At 39.3% G+C, this 15,361-nt stretch overlaps 1 protein-coding gene and 1 pseudogene across 2 annotated transcripts in view; one reads left to right on the top strand and one right to left on the bottom strand.

The window, feature by feature from the left end:
- The window catches only part of UFL1 (UFM1 specific ligase 1), a 34,296-nt gene extending 21,296 nt beyond the window's left edge, over positions 1-13,000 (bottom strand). The window contains exons 1-7 of the mRNA XM_080938485.1: positions 12,864-13,000; positions 11,866-12,011; positions 10,619-10,647; positions 9,835-9,932; positions 9,243-9,357; positions 7,493-7,623; positions 2,609-2,667 (exon numbers count right to left, since the gene is read on the bottom strand). Of these exons, the coding sequence (XP_080794611.1) occupies positions 2,609-2,667; positions 7,493-7,623; positions 9,243-9,357; positions 9,835-9,932; positions 10,619-10,647; positions 11,866-12,011; positions 12,864-12,940 (655 nt within the window). The 5' untranslated portion in view covers positions 12,941-13,000. The remainder of the gene's footprint in view (positions 1-2,608; positions 2,668-7,492; positions 7,624-9,242; positions 9,358-9,834; positions 9,933-10,618; positions 10,648-11,865; positions 12,012-12,863) is intronic.
- On the top strand, positions 286-1,559 carry LOC308437380 (small ribosomal subunit protein mS25-like; annotated as a pseudogene). The gene is made up of 3 exons: positions 286-367; positions 435-468; positions 1,057-1,559. The product of its transcript is annotated as a small ribosomal subunit protein mS25-like (transcript).
- Positions 13,001-15,361: the final 2,361 nt, after the last annotated feature.

Raw genomic sequence — 15,361 nt, forward strand, 5'->3', positions numbered from 1 at the left:
TATGACACCACTCACATTACAATTCAGAGCAAATTTAGAAGCTAGTGAAACTCTAACCAGACAATACGCACACACTGAGTAACTGTGAACACAAGTCAACATTCTGGTCATGAAACCGAGGCCGTGGGAGTGGAGGATGCAGTGTAAGAGGGGGTAGAGGAAAGGGGCTATTGGGATCCACACCACATAAAGCAGAAGGGGGGGCTATTTCGGGAGGGAGGGGACCAGTGAGAGAGAGTAGTAGAAATAGAGACAGCTAAAATCAAAAGCTGACACACATCCATAATGAAACCCATGACTCTGCTTGCTAACCAAAGCTTAGTAAAAACACATTTCATCATTTACTTCGTTATCCGATGTAATGCAGGTGACCAAATAGAATAGTTCATGTTTAATCACCATGTTTAATCATCATTCAGTTTTCTAACATGTAGGAGAACCAAAGCACTGGGATCCAGTAGACCCAGTGTAAAGTCCTAGCACTTTCCTTTGCTAGAACATTTCAGATTGATATGAAGCAACACACCAACTATTCCTAAAGCATAAAGAAATGCCACAGATCAAGGGTGGGTTCTGTAGCTCAGTGCTAAAGACAAACCTCAATTCTGCCATCTATCTATAAAACACTGCATAAATCATTCCTTTGTGCCTTTATTTTCTTATCTGTGAAATGGGAATAATAACAATACCTATGCCATAAGGTCCCGTGTTTAAGTAAACTATTAATATCAGCTGGTATATCATAAGCATTCAATAAATATTAGCTACAATTACGTTATCACCTGTACCATTCTCGTAATTCTAGAGCCAACTGGAAAACTAATTGGACCTTAAGCATGCTCAACAAGAGGGAAATCCTGCCTTGTATGGTTATGAATCTGGGGCTAGTGAAGTCCTGGATCTTAGAGGAGGACCAACAACCACCACTTTGCTAAAACCAGCATAGTCCAAAGCTACACTCTGAATATTTGTCCATTGTGTAGTTCCAACTCATTGAAAAACCTCTGTTGGCAACACACTGAGACCTTATAGAAAACCCCAACCAATTAAAAACAGCTGTGGTCACTTCCCTATCCACAGAACGCTGCAGTACCTGGGTCAAAGAGTTGGTGAAGGTAATGGCCGTGAACTACAACATGCACGGGGAACTGGGTGAAGGTGCCAGAAAATTCGTGTTTTTCAACATCCCTCAGATCCAGTATAAGAATCCTTGGGAACAGATCATGCTGTTTAAGAACATGACGCCATCGCCCTTCCTGCACTTCTATCTAGATTCTGGGGAGCAGGTCCTTGTATATGTGGAGACGAAGAGTAATAAGGAGATCATGGAGCACATAAGGAAAATCTTGGGCGAGAAAGAGGAGACCCTCAGGGAGGAGAAGTGACAGGGCTTTCATCCAGGCAACTTTGGCCCCACGTGTCTGCGCGAGTGCACGTGGGAAGTAGAAGGTCGGGTGCCCTGGCCTGACCTGGCACCCTTACCCAAGGAGAAGACAGGGAAGTACAAAGCCAATCTATTTAAAGGGCATAGGATGAAGGATGGGCTTGCCAGCTGCTGAACAGATGTCAATAAAAGACTCAGTCTTCATATAAAAACAAAGAAACAAAGAAGCAGAGCTGTGGAGCCCAGCTACAGTGGGCATCTATGAAACAATGCCTGCACCTGACGCTCAGGGACCGTTGTGGATGAGAGGGTGAAAGAGCCAGAGAAACAGGAAATTTACTATGAAACTCAGTTTCCTAGGAATGTCAAAATCTTACATGCTAATGTGGATTGCGGATTGAAGAAAGCCCAGGAGGCTTCAGTCTTAACACAGGCAACTAAGAGATGCTCAGAGCAGGAGAAAGTCTTCCCCAGGGAACAGATTGCCAATTAATTATCCAATAAAACTCACACACACACACACACACACACACTCACTCACAACTCACCACCACAACTAAAGAACAACAATTAATAAAGATGCCATGAATTTGCAAGAGAGGAATATATATGGGAAGTTTGAAGGGAAAAGAAGAGAAAGAAATTACATGATTACATTATACTCCTAAATAATAAGACATAATAAAAGAGAAAAATGAAATCACTGTTTCATGTTTGGTCGATAAAGCAGTGTGTACTTTGGATGCTGAATATCTTCTTAGTCCTAGAGAGGTACTACTGGGTGCTGACAGAGCCAGTAGGAGGTAGAACCTACGAGGTTCTTGGGCATTAAGTGTATGCTCTTTAAGAGATTCTTTCTCTCTTTCCTGTGTTCCTGACATAGTTTAATTCTGCCAAAGTATCTTCACCACTATCACCCCACGATACCCTCCTGAGATCCAAGGAAATGAGTCCACCCAATCTCAGATGGGTGCTTCCAAAACCACGTGAACGGCAAAACCAAACCAAACCAAACCAAACCACCTCTCTTCCTCTGATTTCCACTTCTTTCTCCCTCTTTTCTTCACCACTCCCATTTTTCTCTTTAAAAAAAACAAAACAAAATAAAAATAACCTTCTCTCTCTCATCCCTGGGGAAGAAAGTCAGGTACTTGTGAATTCTCAGAACACACTCTATTACTGAATTACACCCACAAATTTAGTACAAATTTAAATGAAACTTACAATAAAGGAGCTGCTCCTGAAATCCATATTTGGAAACCAAAGAATTCACTGCTGTAGGCCTTTATGGAAAAGTAAAAGAAAGAATTTAAAACTAATTTAATGCACAATTATATATGATTAAAATAAATAAGAACTAGAGTTTATCAAAAGAAAACCATTAATTTATTTAAAGGAAAAAAATGACAGCAAAGTTATAGCAAATTTTAGACACCTGATCAGGGTTGTGGTACCCAGAGAGCAGGACTCAGTCCTTGTCCACAACTCAGATCAGTTTCTAACAAGATTCCACCAGGTGCTTCCTTTCTGCCCTTCACTGGGCAGCAGTGAGATCCCAGGACGTTCACATGCCTCATAAAATGCTGTAAGGTCTCCCTATACCCTGCACACTCACCACTCCTAGACCTCCTGATCTTCTAATGCAAGATGTTATGTGAATGTGTTTAGTGCATAAGTAACTTTCTTCCCAAATATTTCTGGTTCATGGTTGCATCCAAGAACGACACAGAACTCAGACACGTGAGGACTGGGTGTGTGTAATTTTCCTTATGGTGCTTTCCTTCTCTTCACTTAGAAATGTTTAAGTGGGTGATGCAGGATCTGATTTTCGAGATAGTGTGATAAAATATGTACTTAAATGTATTTGGAACAAGGTATTTCTAGTCAAAAGTGTTTGACTGAGAGAAACTACTTTACAAATGCTCTCTTTCACTTATGTGTATTTTCTGTAACATTTTCTAAACTTTTAATAGGATATAATCTACATATAACATCTACTCAATTCCAAGTACACTAATCAATGGTCTTAATAAATTTACAAACTTGTGTTAAGTGTCGCAAGAATCCAGCTTCATAATTGACAGCAGCTTTTGCAGTTGGTCGTACTGCCACGCTGAAGGAGAATCATCTGTTTTCTGGGGCTGTAATTTGCCCTTCTAGACATTCAGTGTAGTCGAATCAACAAGAGGCCTCACATCTGTCTTCTCTCTCAGTATTGTTACAGGACGCTCATCAATAACGAGGCATGTACCAAGTGCGCAGTCCTGAACAGCGCTCTATCATGCACATAGTCCACTCTGTTCTTATTCTCATCAGCTGACAGATGTTTGTAGTGTGTGTCAGAACAGCCTGCGGCATTATGAATGGATTTAATGAATATCATGTATTCATGTCCTCTGTGTGGGCATCGTAATGATGTGGTAGTGAAGTAAATGTGTGGTATGAATTCATCCCCAGGCCTGTGCACGTATAGGTAACCCTATTATGTATAAGTGACTATCACTAATTTATATCCCCAGTCCAAAATATTCTTTAGCTAGCTGACACATTTTCAAGTGTATTTCTTTGTTTCACTGTGTGTGCTTGTCTGTACATGTGCGTCTTCGGGCATGTGGACAGTGTGAGCCTGTGGGGCCAGAGGGACAACTTTGGATTGCTTCCTCTGTCTCTCCACTTTATGTTTTCCAGACAGAGTTTCTCAGTCATTTTGGAGCTTCCTGTTTAGCTATAGTGGCTCGGTAGAGCTCTCCGGATCTGCCTGTCTCCGCCCGACATACTTGGGTCTCACACGTGTCTCCACGCTTTGCTTTAAACAGCCTGCTGAGGCTCCACTCAGGTTTGTTTGCTTGCAAAGAACGAGCTTCACTCACGGAGCCATCACTACAGGCCTGCATTGACTTTTCACTGCTTTTAAAGTAACATTCTGTTTCTCTTGACTTTAAGCCTTCACTCCTGTTCTTCAATTAGCTTCTATTTTTATGCATACTTAATTCATTTAAATAATTCCAACTTTTCAATGCCTTACTGATTATGTAGAATGCCACAATTTTCTTTTCTTTTGAATCATTTAAGAAACTTGGTAAAAATAGAAACACTTATTTTAAAAAAATGAACAAAATACTTAAATCTCCTCCTGTGTTTGGAGAATGCTGACTAAATTATTTAACAAAATTTCACGTAGATCAGTTTGCTTTATTAAATTGTTTGAATTAGATCCCAATATGCTGTGAATTGTGTCATCCCTGTTTATCTTACAGTAACCATCACAACCTTCTTACCTGTTACTCTCTGAGGGTTTTCTCCTCCTAGTAAGACAACATAAAAACAGTCCTTCCTTAAAGGACTCCACCTTCGAACTCTTAGGTTCCATTGTGCATATTCAACAAATATACTGTTTCTAAGTTTTCGTATGTATCAGTTTGGAACAGAATGTGGTCTAGTGTTCATCTCAGTGGTTACTTCCATATTGCTTAGCTACCTATCGCGACTGCCGATGTGACCCTGTGGATGCACATGGCTTCAGACCAGAAAAGGGAAGTGGCTCCTCAGTTTCCAGCCATTATACACATACAGTAAACTGAATGCACTAACTGGAAACCACTGGTCTCAGCAATAGCTTTATCAGTTCAGAAGTAGCTTTACTCTGTAGTTTGACAGAATCTCTACCCATAGCTCAGGGCTACTATGAGAGAAAAACAAAATAAAACTGCTGATAACGATAAAATTTCCACTTGCTCCAGTGATCAGCAAAATGTAAAGGGCAAATATGTTACCCAAAAAGTATTTTTAGTTTTGGACTAAATGAGAAACTCAAAGGGCGTGAAAGTTTCAAACCAATCAGCTTCCCAGTTCTGCTCCCCCTAAAGACGAAAACCTCCTTGAGTTTGGAGGGAGACAGTGCATGAATGGTCAGAACCCACGGAGGGGAGGGAACACGGAAGAAACTATAGCAGCAGCAACAAGTCAGGTACATAGCGGGAGTTAATGAGATAAACAAACAGGTTACAAGCGATAAATGCTCAGTCTCCCATGGTGAAAGAAGAGAATTACAAATACAGGAAGTGAAGAAAGGAAAGAAAAAGGAAGTGAGGATGAAGTGAAGCTGAGTATGTGAGTTGGGGCGATCAGCTTGAAACATGGTTTTGTTGTATATGTCTACAGTTAAATCCACAGACTGTGCACACATCTGTGCCCATGCGCACTCTCCTCTTTCCCAAGAGTGCCAAGGGACAGTGAGACTCAGACAGTGTGAGAAGCACCTAAGTACCCAGATATGCTCCAAAAGAGGAAGGGCTAGGCAGGGAACTAAGAAATGAACCTAAAACATTCTGTCGTATCTGTAAAAAAAGTATACCACAGAGGAATGACAAGATCATTCCAGAAGGTCAAAGCCAGCCTAGGGCCATCTTCCAGTAAAATCAAGGGTGATCTGAAAATGTAATTTATAACATCCTAAAGTCAAATAACAAACATAGGGAACACTAAGTCCCCTGTAATAAAAACAAACAAATTTTAAGTGTGAGGAGGAATGGGGTACACAGTCCTATAATTTCATCCCTGTACAGGACTATTAGTCTGTTTTGTTTTTTTACAAAGGAAAGCAAGCACCTTTACAAGAATTTTATCAGATAGATCTGCTAAGTAAATTTAACATATCCATTAGTAATTGAAAAAATCTAATTGTATATCATCTGCTAAGATTTAATTAGAGGAATAAAGTGTCTCTCGGTGTGTTCCTGAGTGATGGCAATGTACATACTGACACTGACATGCACCAGCAAGCAGACCGCAGACAAGACAAGCCAACGTTTTAAAGAATACCTGATTTGTGACCTTTACAACATTGGTATCAGGAAAGTCAGAGGAAGACTAAACAGTGTTCCAGACTAAAGGTGAACAAAACCTTGTAGCAATTCAAAGAAACACGTGATTCTGAACTGAACCCGAAATGGTTAGAAAGGGCAGTGCTAAAGCAATCTGCATATTAAAATAGATCCAAAGACTAGATGACTGAATGCATCAATGCCAATATTCTGACTATGAATTCTGTACTTTATGGTACAGGATAATGCTCTTTTTTGTAGAAAACACAGACACAATTATTTGTGGTAACATTTAAGCAACTTCAATACTGGTCATAGAAAAATTCTCTAATCTATAAATTTCAAATGATTTAAGAATAGAAAAGAAAAGAAATTGTTCTACCAGACTATCAGTTTCTCCAAATCTTTCAGTCTTTGTTCTCCTGCTTTGCATGTGTTCAGTATTCAATAAATGCATCCTTGTTAAATGACTACAAGTCCCCTATCTAAAAGACGTGTGTGTACAAACGCTGATGTACAGACAAGCACAACACGGACAGGAATAGGCATTAGGTTGGTGATACTGATACTGTGAGCAGTGGGAACCAGACTAGTGGCCTGAGAAAGGACAGAGGGTAAGAATGGAACAGGTATGAAATGGAGTGTGGACATCCGGAGAGTCGTTTGAAATGAAAATCCAGACCTCTCAGACTCTGATAGAACAAAGACAACTAACAGAATCAGAGGGAAGGTGAGGAGTTAAGAACGTAGGCTTTCTGAGTTTATGTTTAAACAAATCTACACAGGCAATACACTTAGTTTTCAAACGTCCTTGTCTAATGTGATACTGTTATTCCTTAACACTATGGACTCTTAGTAAAAAGGATCCTAAAACCAGTGCCATCTAAACTCCAAGTAAGTTAGGCTACTGACTCATCTGCCCCACGTCACATGGCTACTGGACAACATAACAATGGACCCAAACTTCCACTTTAATAACGGCACGACCTTTCCGTGATCTCAGGGTGATTAGTATGTGGCAGTGTCAGCATCAGATTTTAAACTGCTTCCCAAACAGGACAAAAGTTGTTGGAGCAGGAAAAGGAGGGCAATGTGTGGAGACAGGCTGAGGTTTGGAACTCGGGAGGTTTTCTAGGCTCTTTCTAGAGACGCTCTCCTTCTTCCTGTTTAACAGACTGGGATGCTCAAAGACAATTTGCTTCAAAAAGATTCAGCTGCTAGGAAAAAGTGCAAATTGTGTCAAGTAAAGATGTAAATTTCTATACACACTTGGAAACATGCTTACCGGGTAATAGCGCTGAAGAGTCCACGGATGCGTGCTTTATGGCGAGCCACAAAGGCCTCGGTGAAAATCACTCCTCGGTTGTCAAGGTCAAGATGGCCATTGATAATCCGACCAAGTCGCTGAGTTAATGCCTGGGAACAAGAGGTCAATTTTTATTAATTTGAAATAATAAAATTAAAATGTGCATTTGTATAACCCTACTTACTCATTTCATGCTACGTTCTGACAGAAATCTCAACTGTACAAAGTACATGGAAACTGAGCTAAAGTGACCAATCAATATCTAGAAAGCTCCATCGTCTCATAGCAGAGTCATGAAACATGCCAAGTTATTAAAGGACTAGTTACAATAATAATTATTATTAACTGATAAAGGTTTAACTACAATAATAGCTCTTCCTTATAATCCTTATTACTAAAGGAAAAGAAAAATGACCGATCAATCTTAGAAAGGACTCTATTTGCACGTTTGGACACTATAGGAATAAATGTTACTCCATGATTTTGCAACTAAGAGAAACCTAAGTCCTGAAAAATGATATTCTCTAACAGTAACAAGACATTCTCCTGATTTAAACTGGCAGATATCTGGTTTCTTGACTCGTTTTAAAATTGAGATAGTATTTATTTCTTCTCAGCTACATGACATCTGAACAAGTCCAAGCGAAATAGGTCTGGACACATTTCATACCTCCCTCCAGTTGGTTTGATAGATTTACAACAAAGAAAATTGTAATAAAGTTTTGAAGAACACATTTGTGATATTCAGAAAATAGAACTAGAAACTCTTAAGTATCTAGGAACACAGTTACAAAAGAAACCATGTGTCCTAAGCCTTATATTGTTTTAAGCTTGACTTTCTGTGATTTGTAGTTGCTCAGGTAAAATAGGATTTAGATCTCTAAAATGCTTTGTAAGACATTTATACTTTCTAAATTGTGTTTTAAATACCACCAGGGAAGCTTATTCTATTACTACAGATGAGTGAATAAATCTATACTACACATTGGTCATTGGGCACATAAAATTATGGTTTGTTAACTTTCTAAAGTTAGATTTCCTTAAGGTAAAAGATGGTTATAGTTGCTTGAATGAGAATGGCCCCCACAGGTTCCTGTGTTTGAATGCTTGGAACCCCTGTTAAAGGAACTGTTTGGGAAGAATTAGGAGGTGTGGCCTTGTTGGAGGGGACATGTTACTGGGGGTAGGCTTTGCGATTTCAAAAGCCCAAGCCAAGCCAATATCTCTCTCTATTTGACTGCCTATCTGTGGATGATCCAGGAAGCTCTCAGTTCTATGCCTGCCTGCATGGCTACTGCCATGCAATGGACTAATCCTCTGAAACTGTAAGTAAGCTCCCCATTAAATGCTTTTCTCTTAAAGGAGTTGCTTTCTATTCATAGCAACAGTATAGTAACAAAGACAGTAGTTAGAAGGAGATCTGGCTGCTTTCTTATTTTAGTAATTAAAAACAAACTACTGTTCCTAGGGTGCTGCTCTTGGGCTACCATTTCATTAGGTATCTCATTAATGCTTATGCAAAGGACATTGTTATTCCTTCTCAAAAGACAGAGCCCTGGAAAAGTGTACAGATGAAACCACCCCTTTCTAAATGTCAGGTAACTAAGAAGTCATGTTGACAGAATTCAAATCTGGGTGTGCGTGTCAGTGCTCTTAACCGCTGAGCCATCTCTCTAGCCCCTTACTCAGATTCTTTAAAATTCTTTACATTATTTTAAAAAAAAAGTACCTGTGTCAGAAAATCCCCAGGAAGGTCATAGGTTTTACACAGTTCTGAGACAGTTACTTGACCACTTTCTTGCAATTTATCATTCACCTCTTCTGATAACCGATCCAGATAGTTCCTAATGTTGGAAAAAAAGGTTTTTGTTTTTTAAAATTAAACATGCTTTCCTTCTGTGTCTTCCCCTTTCATGCTTTTCTGCTACGGTGTCACAGGCCCCCAGTAATGGATGTGAACAAGCGTCACTCCTTGCTCCGATTCTAAACCTTAGTTTTTCTTCATGGGTGTAATTAAACATAAGGTCAGTCAAACAGCAGTTTTTTCCTTTTGCCAGTTGAAATTTTATAGTCATTTGACATTATTTTTGGAACATATATGCTTCGAGTTCAGTTAATTCACAATAAATAATAAGTTAAAATTTTGTATTGCTTTAATAGGAACTGAATATGTATTGCCCATAATTAGCACTTACTTTTAAAATGGAATGGTTTTTATAATGAATGTCTGTATTACACGAGTTCTAAACAAAAAGCCTAGCTGGTCATGCCTGGCCTAAAGCATCTGAAAGGAGGAAAGCGCCTCAGAGCATTATACTTACTCATCTATCAGCTGTCCCAGTACGATTTGCACATGCTTCTCTGATTTAACAATGTCACTGACTCTATTTTCAATATGAGTCAGGTCCACATTAATAACCTAGAATTACATAGAAAATACAAAAAATTTCCAGTAGTTATAAAATTTGAGACACCTTGACATTTAAAAGTACATTTTTATATATTATATAAATATTTATATTATTTATACATCCTTTATATATCACTCTTAGATAAATTTAAAATTATTTAAAAAATACTGATTGCTGAATATTGGGGCAAACACCTATAATCTCAACAGGCTGAATAACAACTACAAGTTTAAGGCCAGTGTGGTCTGTATAGCCAGTTGCAGGCAAGGTGAGACAGGGCAACAGAGTAAAACAATCTGTGTGTCTGTGTATGTGTGTCTGTCTGTCTGTATGTATGTATGTACATATACAGATATATTATATTAATTTGTTAGAGGAAGAATGTTACTGTGGGAGTGGGAAAAGAGCTTCCTCCTAGCTGCCTGAGAATGCCAGTCTTCCCATCTGCCTTCAGAACAAAGATGTAGACCTCGTGGCTTCTCCAGTACCATGCCTGCCTGGATGGTGCCATGCTTCCTACCATATTAGCAGACGGAACCTCTGAACCTGTAAGCCAGCCCCAGTTAAGAGATGTCCCTTATAAGAGTTGCCTTGGTCATGGTGTCTCTTCTCAGGAATGAACTCAACAAAAATCCATAGTATTTATAACTTAAGAAAGCTTTAAGAAATCTAAGGAAAATTTTTGTAAGTTTACCTGCTGTAAGTCGACAATGTTTACTCGACCTTTGAACAAAAGAGAAGAATTTAAATTACACAGAAGTGCTGGTGAGCAGCTTCAAGTCTAACAGACAGTTGCCACTGTAGGTCCTGCTGCAAAGGACATAGATCTCAATAACTGACTCGATCCACCATTGGTTCACAGGCAGTACTGCTTTAAAGCTGTTTTTATCACATCTGACTGGTTATGAACATCAGCAGACACAATGTGGACAAACCTATGGGAGGCATTCACTTCTTCTCACAGGTCAGTTTTGCTAAAATGACCAGAGGAAATATCTGCAACTAAATCAAGATGATTTCCCTGTTACAGGAAATCGAAAAGAGTATCTATCAGCAAGAGAGAATCTGTTAAACACTGCAAATGTTGTAAATCACAGCTCACATTTGATTAGCATTACTGTAGAAAGAAACAAAACACCAAGGCCATACTCAGTATCTAGTGACGAGTTGTTTCTGTTTAAATCAAACTGTGTTCGATCTGTTTAACACCATGTTGCTCAAATTTCAAAAGTACAAACCAAAACAGTATTTTATGTTTGATGGTACTAACCGCACTTCATGATATGATGGGCCTCAGGCCATAGTACATCAATTTACAAACATTTTTTTCAATTAGTAATGCAGCTTTAATAGTTGAGATTTTAAAATCTTATGAAATTTTTATTCCTCCTTTATAATTAACTACCTGATCACTGGTAGCTAGGTACTCGCCCCTGGGTTATGAAGTAAATTAATATACATATATCTATATCTATCTAAATATATCTATCTATCTATCTATCTATCTATATCTATCTATATATATATATATATATATATATATATACATACACACACACACACACATACACACACACACACCCTTACATATATAGTACATTTAATTCAATACAATTAAAACATGGTATTTGTTAAGTGGCAACAGTTAAGATCATATTTGCATAAACCTGTAAGATCATGCTCATATGATCGTGCAAATGCTGACTGCATGAACCTATGAAGGCTGATTATCAAGTTATCAGTTGAGATGGGTTTCAGTTTGTGGTAGTATTTGCCTAGTATGTGCCCTGGGTCTGATACCCAATACAAAGAGGAAAGACAAAGGAACCATTGAGGAGACTATTGTAAGCCACAGATCCATGGAACTATTTACTTACAATTTTAATGCATTTCCTTCAAACATCCAGTGAAGATGAAACACAACACCGAGGGTTTACTTACCACCTCGGACATGTAGCTCATCTCTCATTTCTTTACTGATTTGGGCTGGAGTGATATATTCCTTTCCATCAAGCGTATGGACTACTTCCAGCTGTTTCTGGGAGATCAGTTTATTCACAATCTCGATGCAGTTCCGCTCTGACAACCTTCGAGAAACCAGAAGTTTAAGAGTATACTTGATATGGTTCAAAAAAAAAGTACTTGAAAGTAAAATTTTGAGTGCCGTCTACATTACAAAATCTGTTCTTTATTAGTATAACAATTTTGGTAACTTAAAACAACTTGAGAGTACGTAAGTTCACATTCCCTTAAATTACTTACTTAAGTCACACACATCACTGTATTATGATTTTAAATATGTTCCCTCCTAGTCTTGCCTTCAAATGTCAAGATTTTCAGCTGAAAACAAACTTTTCTTAACAATCAGTCTGTTGGCCTTACTGGTGTATAGACAGGACATCTGATTCAGCAAAACTATAGTTATACTCTTAACCACTCAGAGTTATCTTGCACCAGATGTGGTTTCTTGCGTTTTGTTGTGAGCGTGGATGCATGTCAGCAACTCTCAGTGTTATAGAACAGCATCACGGATTAGTGTTTTTAGGTCCGGGAGAAATAAAATACTACAAGAACTCGTTTACAAGGAAGAAAAGTCTATTCCCTTTACATATGTGATCTGTAATCATAGGCGCAGAGTCAGGGTATTTTGGCCACTCCCCCAAAGGTTTCGGAAGTGTAGAAAAGTCACTGTCCGGGAGTCCCTAAAAATGACAGATGGCGTGTGCGTCTGGCTTAGACCGGTGGCCGCAGGTAAAAAGGATTTAGAGGACGGACAGACTACTTGCTGCGCACTGCACTGGGGTCTTTACAAACTCGCTCTAGGCCGGGCAGCGAGCGCCTCTACCGACAGCCGCAGCGGGCTCCCGGGTCCCACCGAAACCCAGCAGGCAGTGCGGGACCCGGGCCTAAACCGGCTCCACACCGCAGAGAACCAGCACCTTTGCGTGGACTCTGCAAACTGAGCCCGCTGGAAGTCAGCCGCCAGCCGCCGGATCTCCTCCCAGGCGTCCGCCATCACTGCTCCGCTCGCCCCAACACCGGGAAACGGCAGACACGTCAGCCTTCAGCCAGCAGCAGGAACCCAGGGACGGGCCGTGCAGAGGGCCAATAGACCGGCGTCAGGGAAAATCGCGAAGCGAAACGCAACTGCCCAACTCTCCGCCCTCACTTGGGCGTGGCCTGCGGGAAGAGGCTTTATAAACAAAGCCCTGCCAAAGCTGACTCTGTAATCCTTCTTTTTGCCAGGTTCCCATTTCTGCCCAGCAATCATCAAATGATCTTCCGCCCTTGCTGAGTGGACGAGACACACTTCTTTTGTCGGGCTATTACAAGCGTGACTCATTCACTTTGAACAGTGAATGGGGCTTTTACTTGAGCCAAGAATGATATCTGTTTTGGAGAAACTTGAGCCACTCTACTGCATCAGTTTGAGTTTTGGTTTTAGAAAATAAATTTATCTGGATATTGCAAACAACATGAAGTTGAGTCCATCTGTTCTAGAGATTTATTTATTTATAATAATAATAATAATAATAATAATTATTATTATTATTATTATTATTATTATTAATTACTCAGACAAAGAAAGGACCATTACTGAGAGTGAAGCGGGAAGGCACTCACATTGTACTTAGACAAGCTAACCGCTGCCACTGTTTATTTACACTCTACACTTTCCCATCTTAATCAGTGGCAAAATCAGAAGCCTGATTGTACTTAGTAAAGAATATTTTACTTCTTCCTTATATCAATATGTTGCTCTATATAACATGTCCACGACATAAAGCCATTTCTCTTCTCAAGTGCCTAGCTTTTATTAAAATTTAGAGCACTCCATCACAAAGCTTGGCTTTATATATACACCTTATCCTTTGAAGCAGGGTCTATCAGTAAGGTAGGCTTACTGGACAGCAAGCCTTTGGGGATCCTCTTGGATCCCCAAAGAACCCAGGCTCCTGCTAAGACCAAGAATTGCTCTCCATAAACGGATAGTGGGGCCATATTGTCTAAGACAACACCCATATGGCTTATAGAACTCAGAGAAGTCCAGCTAGTGCCTATGTAGAGCTTTTGCACCCGTGTTCTAGTCTCTTTGTTTTGTGAAGGCACTCTGCAGGTTTCCAAAAGAGAGATGTGGACACCGACCCAGCCACAAAAACCTTAAAGAAAAATGTGTCCTGCCTTAAAATTATGCTAGGGCAATGGTGGTACAGAACTTGTGGGAGTAGCCAAGCAATGTCTGTTTTGACATAAGGCACACTTCACAAGAGGGAACCCATGTTTGACACCACTTGAGTAACCAAGAACTAGAGACTAGATAGCCAAGAGACCTAGGTTAAAACCAAACACTTATAGTCAAAAAAAAAAAAATCAATAAGATGTTCTAATGATATCCCTAATGATATTCTGCTATAGTCATAGACTATTGCTTTATCCAGTCATCATCAGAGAGGCTTCCTTTGGCAGCAGATGGAAACAGATGCAGAAAGCCACAGCCAGATACTACATAAAGAGAGTGTCTAAATGGGAGGTATCCATCAAATACCACCCTTCAGAGCTGCTGGGAGGGAGGGGGAATGAGGAGGAGGAGAGAAAAACTGGAGCCAGAACAAATAGACTTAGACATGAGCAGACATTATGTGGAAAGAAGATACATCGTGGAAAAAGATGATGGTAATGTTGCAGATGAGGGAGCAATGCATGCAGAAATTATAGATTCAGAATTCAGACCAGGAAGGCTCTTCAATATACCAATAATGGCCAACCTAACCCAGGAATAAATGCCTTGTAAAACCATTTCCTGCCATAAGCTGGCAGATTCATTCTTTTTGTTTTCCTTTCTTGAACTCTTTAAGTGCCAAGAGGACTGGTTCTTGAGAGCAACCCATGCAAGGAGAGACCTGTTAGAACTCTAAAGTCTATAGGAAAGCAAGATCGGTTCTGTGCTCTCTCTGTATTTTCTTGGGTGATATACAAAATAGATAGTTGTAACATTTCTTTTAAACAACAGCTATTTGAATATATGTCTTTCTTGCTTGCCTTTTCTAACTTGAAAATCCAAGTTATGTCTCCTGGTAATAGTTTTATACTTGTAAATTTTATGGAGTGGATTAGCAATTTACTGATGTAAGTTTTGAAATGTGATGTCCATATGGAATTTACCACTTTATACATAATATGACAAGAGCTAATAATAGCAAGATTTACTTTGCTGGATATTTTCCTGTTAATTATAAACTATTTCTGGTTGATATGTATCTAAATTGCCATAAAACAAGTTTTAGTCTGTTATTTATCTGAAAAGATTATATATAACTATTTTCTCTTATTCTTTAACAAATAATTTATGATGTAATTATTTCTTTTTAAATACATTTTTCAGCAACAAGAGTACATTTATGATTATAGCATTCAGAGACATAAAACATTTTTGGGG

Source organism: Micromys minutus (assembly GCF_963924665.1).
Source record: "Micromys minutus genome assembly, chromosome: 26".
Taxonomy (NCBI): Eukaryota; Metazoa; Chordata; class Mammalia; order Rodentia; family Muridae; genus Micromys; species Micromys minutus.